Source organism: Megalobrama amblycephala, linkage group LG19 (assembly GCF_018812025.1).
Source record: "Megalobrama amblycephala isolate DHTTF-2021 linkage group LG19, ASM1881202v1, whole genome shotgun sequence".
Lineage (NCBI taxonomy): Eukaryota > Metazoa > Chordata > Actinopteri > Cypriniformes > Xenocyprididae > Megalobrama > Megalobrama amblycephala.
The window spans coordinates 38,125,667-38,140,525 of NC_063062.1; the positions used below are offsets into that span (position 1 = coordinate 38,125,667).

Genomic DNA, 14,859 nt, shown 5'->3' on the forward strand with positions numbered 1-14,859 from the left:
AGGGCGTAGCAGTTCCGGTCGGTCCTCCGAGGAGGGTCGGCCAGCACATGATTCGTTTGTCTGCCGGTACGCCGTGTCAGATAAACGAGCCAAGTGCTCAAAAAACACCAGAGACCAGTCTCGAGAGGCTGGTTCCCTTAGTAGAGTTTTTGGAGGAATGGAAATGTCTTCCAAATATTTCGAAATGGGTGCTGCTCATGGTAGAACAGGGCTACAGAATTCAGTTCGGTTCTCGTCCGCCCAGGTTCAGTGGAGTGACTCACACAGTGGTAGCTCCAGAGCAGTCTCTGGTAATGGAACAAGAGGTTGCGACGCTTTTGCAAAAAGGGGCTATAGAACGGGTTCCCCCTCCCAGCAAAATGTCGGGCTTTTACAGCCGTTACTTCATTGTTCCGAAGAAGGATGGAGGGTTACGTCCAATTTTAGATCTACGTATTCTAAATCGATCTGTAAAGAGGTTAAAGTTCAAGATGCTTACACTCAAACAGATTGTTCCACAGATCAGATCCGAGGACTGGTTTGTGGCAATAGATCTGAAGGACGCGTATTTTCACATATCTATCCATCCTTCTCACAGGAAGTTCCTCAGGTTTGCTTTCGGGGGCGAAGCATACCAATACAGGGTTCTTCCCTTCGGCCTATCATTATCACCCCGCACGTTCACGAAGTGCGTGGATGCAGCCTTGGCTCCTCTGAGACTTCAGGGCATCCGCGTGCTGAACTATATCGACGATTGGTTGATTTTAGCTCAAACAGAACGTCTGGCAGCTCAACATCGAGATGTTGTGCTGTCGCACATGAAGAAGCTTGGGCTGAGGCTCAACGCCAAGAAAAGTGTGCTGGTTCCGAGTCAGGTTGCCAACTATCTTGGGGTAACCTGGGATTCGATCACGATGCGGGCGCAACTGTCTCCCGCTCGTGTGACGTCCATTCTCGGGGCCGTGAACGGGGTGAAGTTAGGCCGGTCACTCACTGTGAAACAGTTTCAGAGACTGTTGGGTCTTATGGCAGCTGCGTCCAACGTTATTACTTTTGGCCTTCTGCACATGAGACCCCTGCAGTGGTGGCTCAGGACCAAGGGGTTTTCCCCGAGGGGAAATCCTTTTCGCATGATCAAAGTCACGCGGCGATGCCTTCGTGCTCTGGTCATGTGGAAAAAGCCTTGGTTCCTGTCCCGAGGGCCCGTGTTGGGAACTTCATGTCGTCGCGTAATGCTTACGACAGATGCGTCCCTCACGGGCTGGGGAGCGATCATGAGTGGTCGCTCAGCTCAAGGTCTTTGGGAGGAACACCAGGTCTCTTGGCACATAAATCGGCTAGAGATGCTGGCGGTGTTTCAGGCTCTGAAGCACTTCCTCCCCGACCTGAGGGGCCACCATGTGTTGATCCAGACGGACAACACTACGGTGGTCTCTTACATAAATCACCAAGGGGGATTGCGGTCTCGTCCACTATGCAAACTGGTCAGTCGCATCCTCCTGTGGACCCAAGGGAAGTTACGCTCGCTGAAGGCGGCGTATATTCCGGGGTACCTGAATATGGGGGCGGACGCTCTGTCGAGGCAGAGCGCGAGTCCGGGGGAATGGAAGCTCCACTCCGAGGCAGTGGAGCTTATATGGAAAACATTCGGTCGAGCGGAAGTCGATCTCTTTGCCACAGAGGAGTCAACTCAATGCCCTCTGTGGTACTCTCTGAGGCACCCAGCTCCCCTGGGGCTGGATGCCTTGATACAGACGTGGCCGAGGCTACGCCTGTATGCTTTTCCCCCAGTCTCTCTGCTCCCGGGAGTTCTGGACAAAATTCGTCAGGAAGGGGTGGACCTAATATTGGTGGCTCCTTTCTGGCCAACGAGAATATGGTTTGCGGACCTAGTATCTCTTCTTCACGGCTCTCCTCTGGAGCTTCCAGTCAGACAGGATCTCCTGTCCCAAGCGGGCGGCACGATCTTGCATCCTCGTCCAGAAATGTGGAAACTGTGGGCCTGGCCTCTGAGGGGGCAAGGTTCATAGAGTCTGGTCTCCCAACCGAGGTGGTGGAGACCATCCTCCAGTCCAGAGCTCCATCTACAAGGAAGCTTTACATGTATAAGTGGAATGTGTTCTCTACATGGTGTAGTCGTCGTATGATGGACCCGGTCCATTCTTCTATCAGCTGTGTGCTGCAATTTCTTCAGGAAAAACTTTCAGAAGGCTTAACTCACTCTACTCTAAAAGTGTATGTTGCTGCTATTTCAGCTTATCACATTCCTTTGGGTGGTGTCTCGGTAGGTCGAGACCCCCTAGTTGTTCGCTTCCTTCGTGGCGCACTGAGGTTGAGGCCTTCAGTGCGCCCGAAAGCGCTGACCTGGGACTTAGCCATCGTGTTACAAGGGTTGGCTGAGGCACCCTTTGAACCGTTGGAAGAGGTGTCAGATAAAATGCTCACTCTAAAGGCTGTGTTTTTACTGGCCATCTCATCCTTGAAGAGAATAGGTGACCTGCAAGCTCTTTCGGTTTTACCATCATGTTTAGAGTTTGCACCAGGCATGGTTAAGGCCTTTTTACATGCAAGGCCAGGATACATTCCTAAGGTCCCCACTAGGGTCCCAGGTCCCATTACTTTGGAAGCTTTTTATCCCCCTCCGTTCACTAGACCGGATCAAGAAAAACTTAATCTGCTGTGCCCTGTGAGGGCATTGGACGCTTATGTCCACAGAGCTGCCCTGTGGAGAAAATCAGACCAACTGTTTGTATGTTATGGGTCCCCGAGTCGAGGGGGCCCAGCGTCCAAGCAGAGGATGAGTAAATGGGTGGTTGAGGCCATCACATTGTCCTACAAAACTTTAGGGCACCCGTGTCCTCTGGATGTTAGGGCTCATTCAACCCGAGGTATGGCTGCTTCAAGAGCTCATATGTCAGGGGTTTCCCTGGCTGATATTTGTGGTGCTGCTGGGTGGTCATCCCAGCACACCTTCATCAGATTTTATAATCTTAATGTGAATAGTACTCCGGGTGCTTTGGTGTTACAAGATAGCAGCCAGGCATCCGGAGGCACGGCGTAGTTGGGACAGCGTTCCCATCACGTCACTGACGTAGCGTCGATAGTTCCCACGAAAGGGAACGTCTTGGGTTACGAGTGTAACCCTTGTTCCCTGAGTAAGGGAACGAGACGCTACGTCACGTTGCCGTACCTCCAGCAGGCCTGGAGCGCTTACTTCAGACATATCACAGAAGCTAGCGTTCTTTGTTTCCGGGCGTGCTTTATAGGTTCCGGTCCGTGACGTCACCACCTCTGACGTCGCGTTCTCTCATTGGTTAGATACAATAGTGCTTCACGAACACAAAATACAGAGGATTCCCATCACGTCACTGACGTAGCGTCTCGTTCCCTTACTCAGGGAACAAGGGTTACACTCGTAACCCAAGACGTTTTGCACACTGAAAGATTATTAATAGACTATTTTGTTCTGTCGTATATATCATATATTGTTGCCACATTAAAAAGCTGCACAATACATTTAAAATAAGCGTCTTTTAATATTACATTAATATAAATACATATAATTATTTACATATAAATCTAATATAAATCTTTTTTTTTTTTTTTTCATTTCATAAGAATACAAATAGTAATTTAAAACTTTTTTATTAACTTTTATTTATAAAATTACTGTGCAATTTTTAATTTTTTTTCCCCAAGAATTAGGCTAGAATACTTTTTGCTGCTGAATTATATACTCACCTAGTTTACTTATTTATTTATTGGTCAGCGTATGATTATATATTTTTATTCATTTGTTATTTTTCTCTATAATGAAGTAGTGTGTTTAGTGCATTCTGGATTGTTTAATAAATCAAAGAGTGACCATTAGTTCCACAAATACAGATGTATAGATACAGGCTCCCACCAATAAATTAGCTGAACAAAGGTAACCTCTTTTGCTACATATTTTTAATGGTTTAAATTAGGGATATCCAGATCCGATCACATAATCGGAAATCGGGCCCGATCACGTGATTTCAGACTCGATCAGAATCGGACGTTACCTCCCGATCAGGACTCGGATATATATGTATTAGGGGTGCAAGGGTTCTCAGTAAAAAATCAAACCGTACGGTTCTCCACTTACGGTTCGGTACGCACTTGCACCGCGGTCCATCTCGAATGACGACGCATCTATTGGTTAATATGGTTTTTTTAAAATAGCAACGTGGAAAACAGACAGACAGAGTTCAAATAATGTATGTTTCAGTCGATGGATGCGCAAAACGTTACAACAACGATAATCAGAAAGCGTGGACAAAACAGTCACTCTTTGTAAACTGTTAACTGCGAGTGCCATATGCTCTAATGTCCAGTCATTTACGCCGTCATCACCCGGGTGTTGATACAGGTGAGACCTGAACAGCACACGTTGCTATCTGTGTTTAAACTAAACTCATTTAAGCCTTGCTGATTTAAACCTTCAAGAACAAGACGCGAAAGAGAACTCGCGCGCGCTGTGAGAAGATTTGTGTGCGCTCATCCGAAGCGCGCACACGCTTATTTCAGTCAGCGCGCAAATACTGAGTTCTCTTTCAAGTCTTGCACTTCAGCGGACAAATTCATACAAAAATTATGTCAACATGCCCGTCTTAGCGAGTATCCTAGCAAACATAGTCGGTTATGTCTTAAGTGAACGTATATTAGTCGAGAAAGACAGTGCATGTGTAAGAGTATATGTACTGGATCGTGCATGTCTTATAGGGAAAAAAACTATTCCTGCTGCCTGTTTTTAATGTTAAATCAAACAACAAATAACAAAGAAATCACTCACTGCTCTTGACTGAATAGTTTTTGTAACTTCAATAATGATTAATCTTTATTTATTTTATACAGTAAAGATAATATGCAGTGTTATTTTATATTTGATTACTTTATCCATTTTCTGTACTTGAAAACTACTGTTAGATACCTGAAAAACCCGAAAAGCACTGTTCCTGGATCCTGGATCTGTTTTTTCGCTCTTCTTTATTCTTTTTCATGTATTATAGAAGTATCGGATCGGGACTCGGTATCGGTAGATACTCAAAATCAAATGACTCGGACTCGGACTCGAGGGCAAAAAAACGTGATCGGGACATCCCTAGTTTAAATGTATACTCTACATGTTTGACCACTTATGAATGACCATTTAGCCTACTATATGTTGTGTACATGACTAATGTGCCCTACCATCACCAATAAATAAATTACTTTTAGAGCACAAAATTGTTTACAAGAGAACAAATTTCTTCATTGATCTAGTCACTTAATTTTGCTCTCAGAATGCACCAGATTTATGCATTTAAATTTAAAATGTACAACATTTTCCACCGGGGGGGCATGCCCCCGGACCCCCCTAAAGGGACCGATGTCCACCCACCACAGTCTCACAAAATCCTGTGGGAAACACTGCTGTAGTAAACAAAAGAAAAGGAAAAGACATACTTCTGTCAGATTTAATTTTTGTTTTATTCTCTGAATAAAGGAAAATACAATAAATAAAGTGCATTTTACATTTTTTCATGTAAATTGTTTTTCGTGTATTACCTTTTGAGTGGTAATACATTTCTTTTCTCTAGACTTTCAGACTGCAGTATCACAGAAGAAGGTTATAAAGCTCTGGCTTCAGCTCTGAGATCAAACCCTTCACACCTGATAGAGCTGGATCTCACAGGAAATGATCCTGGACAATCAGGAGTGAAGGAGCTCAGTGATTTACTACAGGATCAGAAGTGTCAACTCAAGACACTGAGGTGATATGTGGTGAAATAATACAACAAAAATGATAATCAGCCAAATCATTTATAAAATTATTCATTAATACAATCTTTTGCAAAGAAAATTGAACATAAAGCATTTGACACTGTTTTCAATTGTGAATCAGATGCTATTTTTAGTTTAGTTAAGATTTTAATTGAATCCTGTTTTATCTTCCCTTCTGCAGGTTTTTGAGTCGTGCTGCAGATGAAGCCTGTCAGTTTGTGAACAGAGTTCTGGGTGAGAATCTGTTACTCCTGAGAGAGCTGAATCTGAGTGAACATAAACTAGGACCATCAGGATTGAAGAAACTTGCTGCTGTACTGCCAGATAAACACTGTAAACTCAACACACTGATGTAAGTTTTATTATCATTGCAATACATTTTTTTCTTATAATAGTGAACTTGCTCTTTATTGTGTTATGTATATTTTGTAAGCCTAAAGCTGAATGCCATGTTTGGAAAGGAAATGCTGTGTACTAAGGAGCCCCTAAAGGGAATAAATATGAGTTGGCAGGAAAAATATATTTCAGTGCTTTCTCTATCTTTCTTTGAAGATATAGTTTGGTAATTATACTGTATATATTTAATGGGCATCAGCCATCTCTCCTTACTCTTAATGTGGCAAGTGAAATCTGATGTAATGTAATGTAACAGGCTACTGCTAACAAGAAGCTAACCACATGTCCCTTTAGGGGCCCCATAGAATGCTTTTTTTTTTTTTTTCTTCTGTGCCTTTACAAATACGGATTAAGGCTTCAGGCACACCCCTAGTCATCATGTCACCAGTAGTTGTCAACTCTTGGTAAAAGTGTAGATAAAACTCATAACTATGTTTTCTCTTTTTTTTTAGTCTGAATAACAGTGATATCACAGATGAAGATTGTCTTGTTCTGACTGCAGCTTTAAATTCAAACCCATCAAATCTGACAGAGCTGAATCTGAGTAGAACTAAACTCAGAGACTCAGGATTGAAGATCTTCTCTGCGCTGCTCAAGAATGAACAGTGTCAACTGGAAAAGCTGAAGTAAGCTATTTTAAAAAATCTCATAAAATCTCATATTTGTGGATAAAAGTAGTGATTACTAAATACACAAGCCTGTGTAATTATATGCATCTATACACCATTTTTATTTTTTGCTTTGTTCTACAGGTTAAACTGCAGTAGTATTACAGCAGAAGGTTGTTCTGTTCTGGCGTCAGAATTTTGTTTAAACCTGAAAGAGCTGGAAGTGAATGAAAATAAACTAGGAGACTCTGGAGTAACAGAAATCTCCACTCTACTGGGAAATTCACAGTGTACACTGAAGATACTCAGGTTTGAATTTGGTTAATTTAAACTTGGGCAGAAATCTTATGTCAGTGATGTCACTTACAGAAATAAAAAATACTTACAGACACATGGCTTTTTAAGTACTGAGAATTATGAATATTGTAATGCTGAAAAAGAAATTGAATTAGAATTTATTGAATTAGTTAATCTTTAGATTTATAGGAATTTATTTAATTTTTAAATTTTTCCTCTAGACTTTCAGACTGCAGTATCACAGAAGAAGGTTATAAAGCTCTGGCTTCAGCTCTGAGATCAAACCCTTCACACCTGATAGAGCTGGATCTCACAGGAAATGATCCTGGACAATCAGGAGTGAAGGAGCTCAATGATTTACTACAGGATCAGAACTGTCAACTCAAGACACTGAGGTGAGACGTGATGAAAAAATACAAAATATTGTACAGTTTAGGGCTGCACCCTAGTAGTCGACAAAAAGAGGCTTAGTTGACCAAAATTTTATTAGTCGGTAATTTGCAGGAAAAAAAAAAACTCCACAGGAAGTGGCAAGTCACACAGTCAACGACAGATCGTTAATGGCTGGTCCTTGTGGTAATTACAGTTGGGCAGGAAATCCACATGCTCGCCTGTCATTATTGACCTCAAATATGTCTTATTACATGTAAGTAATAGCAGCTTTACATTGCAGCTCGCTCAAATGTTAACATAGAAAAATGTGTGAAATTATTTGGTGCATATTCATATGTTTGTGAGTGTGGAAGCTGAATATTAGCGTGCTGCATGACAATTAACATGGAGGTGCCGGTGCGATCACTTGCATTTAACTTAAAATACTCTAATTTTTGGTCATACAGGTAATATTAACACATAATTCAAAACTGTAAAGGGGCTTATTTTATTTGTGCATGCTCAAAATAACAACAAAATGTTCATAAAATAATGAAAACAAACAAGAATGCACTTTCTGCTGTCTCAGTCCCTGTGAACTTGAGTGTGTCAAAAAATAGAATGAAACTCGGTGTATACTTGCATCACAGACATGAGAAATATATTTATAGAAAGCTTGAAATGTCTATTTTGAAATGAATCAATTCAACTGTTAACCAAATATTCTCAGATTATGTAATCCACATGCATATTTTGTCCACTACTGCAGAGGTGACGAATCAGCTGAAAACACAGTAAACACTAGTTTATCAATGAATGAATGTTAAGGCAGTCTCCTTGCTGTTATTTTCACGACGCATTCAAAATCATTACTTTTGCCAGTGTGTTTTGTTTCATGTTTATGTGTGGCTATATATTATAGGCTATTAAATGGTTTATATGGTTTATTTATTATTAGTCAACTATTTGCTTAAATTAAATACTACTAGTTGACTAGAAAAATCTTTAGTCAAGGGCATCCCTAGTGCAGATGAGTTATTAGTATAAATATAAATATTACTTCACTAATATGATCTGGTGCATCAAAGTAAATTCAAGACAATGAGATGCTATTTAGTTTTTAACTGAATTGAATCCTGCTTCAACTTCTCTTCTGCAGGTTTTTGGGTCCTGCTGCAGATGAAGCCTGTCAGTATGTGAGAGGAATTGTGGATGAAAACCCGTTACTCCTGAGAGAGCTGAATCTGAGTGGACGTAAACTAGGAGACACACGAGTGAATCAGATCACTGCTCTACTGAGGGACAAACACTGTAAACTCAACACACTGAAGTGAGTACTTTACATGCTTACAAGGACTTGCAGGAGTTGAAATAATAAATCCTCAATCAATTTTAGTCAGCTTTGAAGAAACTCCTCTCAGCTAACACGTCTTTTTGAATTGACTACCAGCCTTGTCACCTGACCTGAACACTGCACGCTGATTTGCTAAAATGGACTTATCGGTTTCTGTACACAAACAACAAGGGCGCTTGTCGGTTTCTGCTGTTAAATGTGAACTCGCGATGCCTTGATAGTGGACAATACCAGCTTTTCTTACAAAATGGATTTAGGGTTCAGAACATGCTATATGTGGCTATAACACACGACAGTCAGTTAATTTTATTTAAAAGTGGCGTTTATTGGTTTTTGCTAATTAACTCTTCATTTGGACTATTGTAGTCCAGTCAGGTCAACACCACTGCAGAGTAGAACAGTACCAGTGTGAATCACCATAAACATAAACAGAGAGAAGTAGCTCTGGCTGCAATGTTCTTCTGCTAGATGTATGCAGTTTTGTTTTTTAACCCCTGGAGCGCCAAAAGTTACATAATTCAGCTTTAATAGTAAATAATAATAATTTAATAATAATTAATAATAATTTCTCTTTACTCTTTGTCCAAATGTAATTATTCCAGTAAACAAGTTTCTGTCAGATCATGAAATATATTTTTCTCTTCTCTTTTCTAGACTTTCAGACTGCAGTATCAGAGAAGAAGGTTATAAAGCTCTGGCTTCAGCTCTGAGATCAAACCCTTCACACCTGATAGAGCTGGATCTCACAGGAAATGATCCTGGACAATCAGGAGTGAAGGAGCTCAATGATTTACTACAGGATCAGAAGTGTAAACTCAAGACACTGAGGTGAGATGTGATGAAATAATGAAAAAAATGCATAGGGCTGGGCAATATTTTCCACATATCATTCAATATTGATATCTATTTATTTTGTAGTACTAATGGGGAAGGAAATGTTCCACATGTTTGTTAGACCATTAAAAAATTTAAATATAGTTTACATACTCCACAAAGTAAAATAACTCTATTTTTTTAATTTCACTACTTTACACTGAGAAATACGGAACCCCTAAAAGGACTGTTGCAAAAGTAAAAAATAAACAGGCTATTGCGTGCGCACCAGAAATGTTCGCGTGTGCATGAGACACTATCACGAGATCACGAGAAACTTCCGCGTGCGCAAGAGAACTTTTTGCGTGATCATGAGAAACTTTGCATGTGTGCAAACATTATGGTGTCAGTATTATGTATACTATGTTTAGTAGGCTAAAACCTATTTCCTTTGGCACCACTGCCATTTTATTAAAGAAAATGAGACTATAGATGTGCATGAATTATTAAAGATCAATTTGCTCAAATGCTATTGAATAAAGGTGACTTGACTTAACTTGATAGCTCAATAGGGCTGTGAACATTTGCCAAGTTCAAGGGTCCATAAAAACAGATTGACACAGTAAAATGGACAAAGCGTCTCGTTATAAAGGCACTTCAGTAAATAAGGAGCAAGAATAAATAAGGAGCTGGATTCAGCCTTACACTATAGGAACTGCTCAAACGCACACAGCTGTATCACACAATCAGTCCATTTCACAGCACGGTTTCTCGGCCATCACAGAGGATGTGTTAAAGCTAGAGGTTAGAGGTATACTGCCCTGAAAGCCACAATTTGAGCAAACAGATCTTTAATACTCTTGTTATCTTTATGATAAAATGGCAGTGATGAGGCAAGAGGTTATGGTATACATAAACCTGACACTGTAATGCTTAATTGCGCACGTAAAACGTTCCTTGTGATAACACAATAGTTTCTTGTGAGAACGCAAAAATTTGGTTGTGCACACCCGAAAGTTACTTGTGAGTATGCAAGCCTGTATATTTTTTATTTTTGCAAAGGTCCCTTTAGGGGCTCTGTAGAGACAAGCAGAACATGCAGACTTTTTAGCATCATACATATGATTGTATATGTAGGCTAAATATAAAAAAAAATATCATAGATTTATAATTTCCAATAAATATTGATATTGATCTATTACTCAGCCCTGCTGATGTATCACAGTAAATTCAAGATAAACCATGTCACACTGTTTCCCATCAAATTCAGATCAAAGTTTTTTCCCTCATGTTTATTTGAGAACTGAACTGAATCCTGCTTCAACTTCCCTTCTGAAGGTTTTTGGGTCCTGCTGCAGATGAAGCCTGTCAGTATGTGAGAGGAATTGTGAGTGACAACCCGTTACTCCTGAGAGAGCTGAATCTGAGTAAATGTGAACTAGGAGACACAAGAGTGCATCAGATCGCTGCTCTACTGCAGGACAAACACTGTAAACTCAACACACTGATGTGAGTTGTATCATTATAACACATTTAATACCTGTGAACCTGTGAACTGAATAATCATCGGATGCTTTTGTAATGTCATTTTGTAGTGTCATCCTCAAGTAAATATTTGTCTCTTTATGCAGTCTGAATAACAGTGATATCACAGCAGAAGGTTGTCGTGTTTTGACTGAAGCTTTAAATTCAAACCCGTCAAATCTGACAGAGCTGAATCTGAGTGGGACTAAACTCAGAGACTCAGGAGTGAAGATCTTCTCGACTCTGTTTGAGAATGAACAATGTAGACTGGAAAAGCTGAAGTAAGTATTTCAGTCAATGTGTTAAAGGCCAACTGCTGCAAGAAAACTGACATTATTTATCTTTATTATTACTAAAACTTTCTTTTCCCTTCTATAGGTTTAACTGCATCAGTATTACAGCAGAAGGTTGTGCTGCTCTGACTAAAGCTTTTATTTCAAACCCTTCAAACCTGATAGAGCTGGATCTGAGTGCAAATAAACTAGGAGACTCTGGAGTAACTCAAATCTCCACTCTACTGGAAAATTCACAGTGTACACTGAAGATAATCAGGTTTGAATTTGCTTAATCTAAACATGAATCAGTATGAAGGCGTGAAGGTCATTATTAACCCTAACCCCCCACCCCAACCAAACCCTAATTATTATTAATAAATTAACACTCTATACGCCAAGTAAGGTGTAATGTACTTAATCTTACCAAAAAAATAATTTTTAATAGTATTACCACAGGCCTACTAATAGTACTGAAGTCCTCTGGTTTCATTTTATAGTAAATGCACTCTGTAAGTTGCAAGATGATAGCAGTTGTGTTATAAGTGTTGTGATTGGTCTACTAGCACAGAGCAAGCGGAGAAGAGCTTCCACAGGAATGAAAAAATGCTCTGTTTCAGGGGACACACGGCGTCAAACTGCAACAAAAGTCGTTGCCTATTTGCCACCATTACTGCTGAAGCTTCTCTGACAACGTACATGACAAGCTGCTTCTTCTTCTGCTTTTGCCTTGATACTCAACATGAGTGCAGACACTGCCTACTAGCGGTCTGCATGCACATGGACACGGACAATGACGCATAAGTATAAATGAAAACAGAAGCATAGCCTCCGGCGTAGGTCCGACCCAGAAGTAAAAATCAGTCTTAAGCGAGCCAGTCTCTGAGCCCTCCTTAGTGAAACAGCTATGGTCTTAACCCATTTTCTGAGCTTGCTGTAGAGCTGTTTCCCGATTAAACATCATGGATGCAGCACCACAAGCCTTCTGAACAATAAGAATCAATATAATGACATCCTCTTACTTCAAATTAATAATATATACAACCTTGCTTTGTTCCAGAATTAATCAGTGATTTTTAATGAATGGTCTATTAACTCCCTCTTAAATGCAGTCTCTTGCTGCAACCTACTGGCAAAACTATGTAACCTGCACTAAAGTTGTTGGTGAATCAATATTAAAATAGAAAATATCATTTATTGAACAATAAGTAAGGGATAATGTACATCCAGCCAGTTGTTATCGCAAAATAAACCCTGAATGGGTGATCAGGACCCCGACGTGAAGCGGAGGGTTCTTGCATCAGCCTGAAGGAGTTTATTCTGAGATAACAACTGGCTAGATGTACATTATCCCACTTATTACACGACTACTTGCCACATAAGTAAATAATTAGACATGAAATTTATTCAGAATGCATCATTTACATGTTTAAATCACAAAATTTTTCCCAGACCCCCCACAGTGATTACATTCATAAACCTGTCACCTTTTTCACCTTCTGTGAGTTTGCAGGTCTGTTATTAATGGAGTAATTATTACAGTTTTAAGACTATTTGTCTCTTTTTGTCTTCTTCTAGACTTTCAGACTGTAGTATCAGTGAAGAAGGTTATAAAGCTCTGGCTTCAGCTCTGAGATCAAACCCTTCACACCTGGTAGAGCTGGATCTCACAGGAAATGATCCTGGACAATCAGGAGTGAAGGAGATCAATTATTTACTACAGGATCAGAACTGTAAACTCAAGACACTGAGGTGAGATGTGATGAAATAATACAAAAATTATATTCAGGCAATTTATTTATATAAAGATTATTTCACTAACATAAAATGAACCATTTCACAAACATATTCATATGTTATTTTTCCTTAGATCAAGTTAAAGAACTTATTTGTACCCTCCTGCTGCTTCTTATCTGCAGGTTTTTGGATCCTGATGCAGATGAAGCCTGTCAGTTTGTGACTGGAATTGTGGGTAAAAACCCGTTACTCCTGAGAGAGCTGAATCTGTGTGGACGTAAACTAGGAGACACACGAGTGAATCAATTCGCTGCTTTATTGAAGGACAAACACTGTAAAATCAACACACTGATGTGAGTATGTCACATGGTTTTATACTTTACAAAAAAAATTGTTACATTTTTAAAGTCTAATAAAAGACTGTCATTGCTCTTTAAAGTTTTTGAGGATTGAAATTAGTTGATATAAATTTATCCTTCTGTTACAGTATTGTGAATTGTGTTTGAAATAAACTGAAGAATGTTTCCTGTCTTTGTTTTGTTTCTCTTCAGGCTGAATAATAACAGTATTACAGCAGAAGGTTGTGCTGCTCTGACTTCAGCATTTAATTCAAACCCTTCAAACCTGAGAGAGCTGGATCTGAGTGGAAATAAACTAGGAAACTCAGGAATGAAGAAGATCTGTCCTCTTTTGGAAAATACACAATGCAAAATGGAAAAACTGAAGTGTGTATATTTAAATCTACATTTTTGTATAACAATATACATTTGTAAATGTTAGGGGTGTGACGAGATTTCTCGTCGAGGTGAAAAGCTGTCTCGTGAGTGATATTGCCATGACAGTATGAGGGTGACATTAGTATGGAATATGCCACCGCTACGTTTACATTATGCCTCCATTGTCATTTTACTTTTTATAGGAATAAAAACCATTTAATTCAGCTGGATAATGGTCGCCGCCGCTCCCTATTCACAGAGTACATGCAATCGAAAAAACGAAAGTAAACACAAGTGCGCATTCAAGTGCGATTTCAATACCCCGCATTTTGAAAGCGGCTCCCTGATGCATGCAAATATCCTCCCAATATGAAAGCTATCTTAGGCTGGGCTGTGTTGTTGTAACCATCTTTCAGCTCTGTATCATGCTTGAAGAAAAATTTGGTCTCTATTTGCACTTTGTATATTCTGAGAGACTTTGATTATGGTTGCACAACTAAGGGAAAACTGTTATTCATTTTTATGGTAACACTTAATAAGGTTTCATTAGTTAACATTAGTTAACCACTTTAGTTATAAACTAAGAAAGAACAATACTTCTACAGCATTTATTAATCTCAATGTTAATTTAAACATTTAGTAATACATTATTAAAATCAAGAGTTGCATTTGTTAACATTAGTTAATGCACTGTGAACTAACAGTGAATGACTTTTTATTAACTAACATTAGCAAAGATTAATAAATAATGTAGCAAATGTATTGCTCATTGTTAGTTCATGTTACATTAATGTTAACAAATGAACCTTATTGTAAAGTGTTACCATTTTCTTATTCTATAGTTTTATTTCTATGATCAATTTGTGGAAAGGAGTTCAGTTAGGAGGTCAAAAGGTCTAGAAGCTCATAAATCATGTACAGTTCTAAGGTCTGAAGAGACTCATATGAAATCATACAGGAGTGAAGTCAGTCAGTTGAGTTTGTGGCAAAACCTTTTACATTGC

The 14,859-nt window shown here is 39.6% G+C and overlaps 1 protein-coding gene across 12 annotated transcripts in view; it reads left to right on the top strand.

Annotated features, from left to right (window-relative positions):
- Positions 1-14,859, top strand: part of LOC125254758 — a 188,974-nt gene that overhangs the window by 55,944 nt on the left and 118,171 nt on the right. For 2 of the 12 annotated variants that reach the window (XM_048169551.1, XM_048169550.1), the window contains 13 exons: positions 5,583-5,756; positions 5,948-6,118; positions 6,615-6,788; positions 6,915-7,079; positions 7,289-7,462; positions 8,599-8,769; positions 9,448-9,621; positions 10,945-11,115; positions 11,238-11,411; positions 11,509-11,682; positions 12,981-13,154; positions 13,322-13,492; positions 13,691-13,864. The exons of 1 other annotated variant lie outside the window; for it this stretch is intronic. In XM_048169551.1, the coding sequence (XP_048025508.1) occupies positions 5,583-5,756; positions 5,948-6,118; positions 6,615-6,788; positions 6,915-7,079; positions 7,289-7,462; positions 8,599-8,769; positions 9,448-9,621; positions 10,945-11,115; positions 11,238-11,411; positions 11,509-11,682; positions 12,981-13,154; positions 13,322-13,492; positions 13,691-13,864 (2,241 nt within the window). The remainder of the gene's footprint in view (positions 1-5,582; positions 5,757-5,947; positions 6,119-6,614; positions 6,789-6,914; positions 7,080-7,288; positions 7,463-8,598; positions 8,770-9,447; positions 9,622-10,944; positions 11,116-11,237; positions 11,412-11,508; positions 11,683-12,980; positions 13,155-13,321; positions 13,493-13,690; positions 13,865-14,859) is intronic. 9 more of the 12 variants (XM_048169561.1, XM_048169552.1, XM_048169553.1 and 6 more) reach the window with 6 other exon arrangements.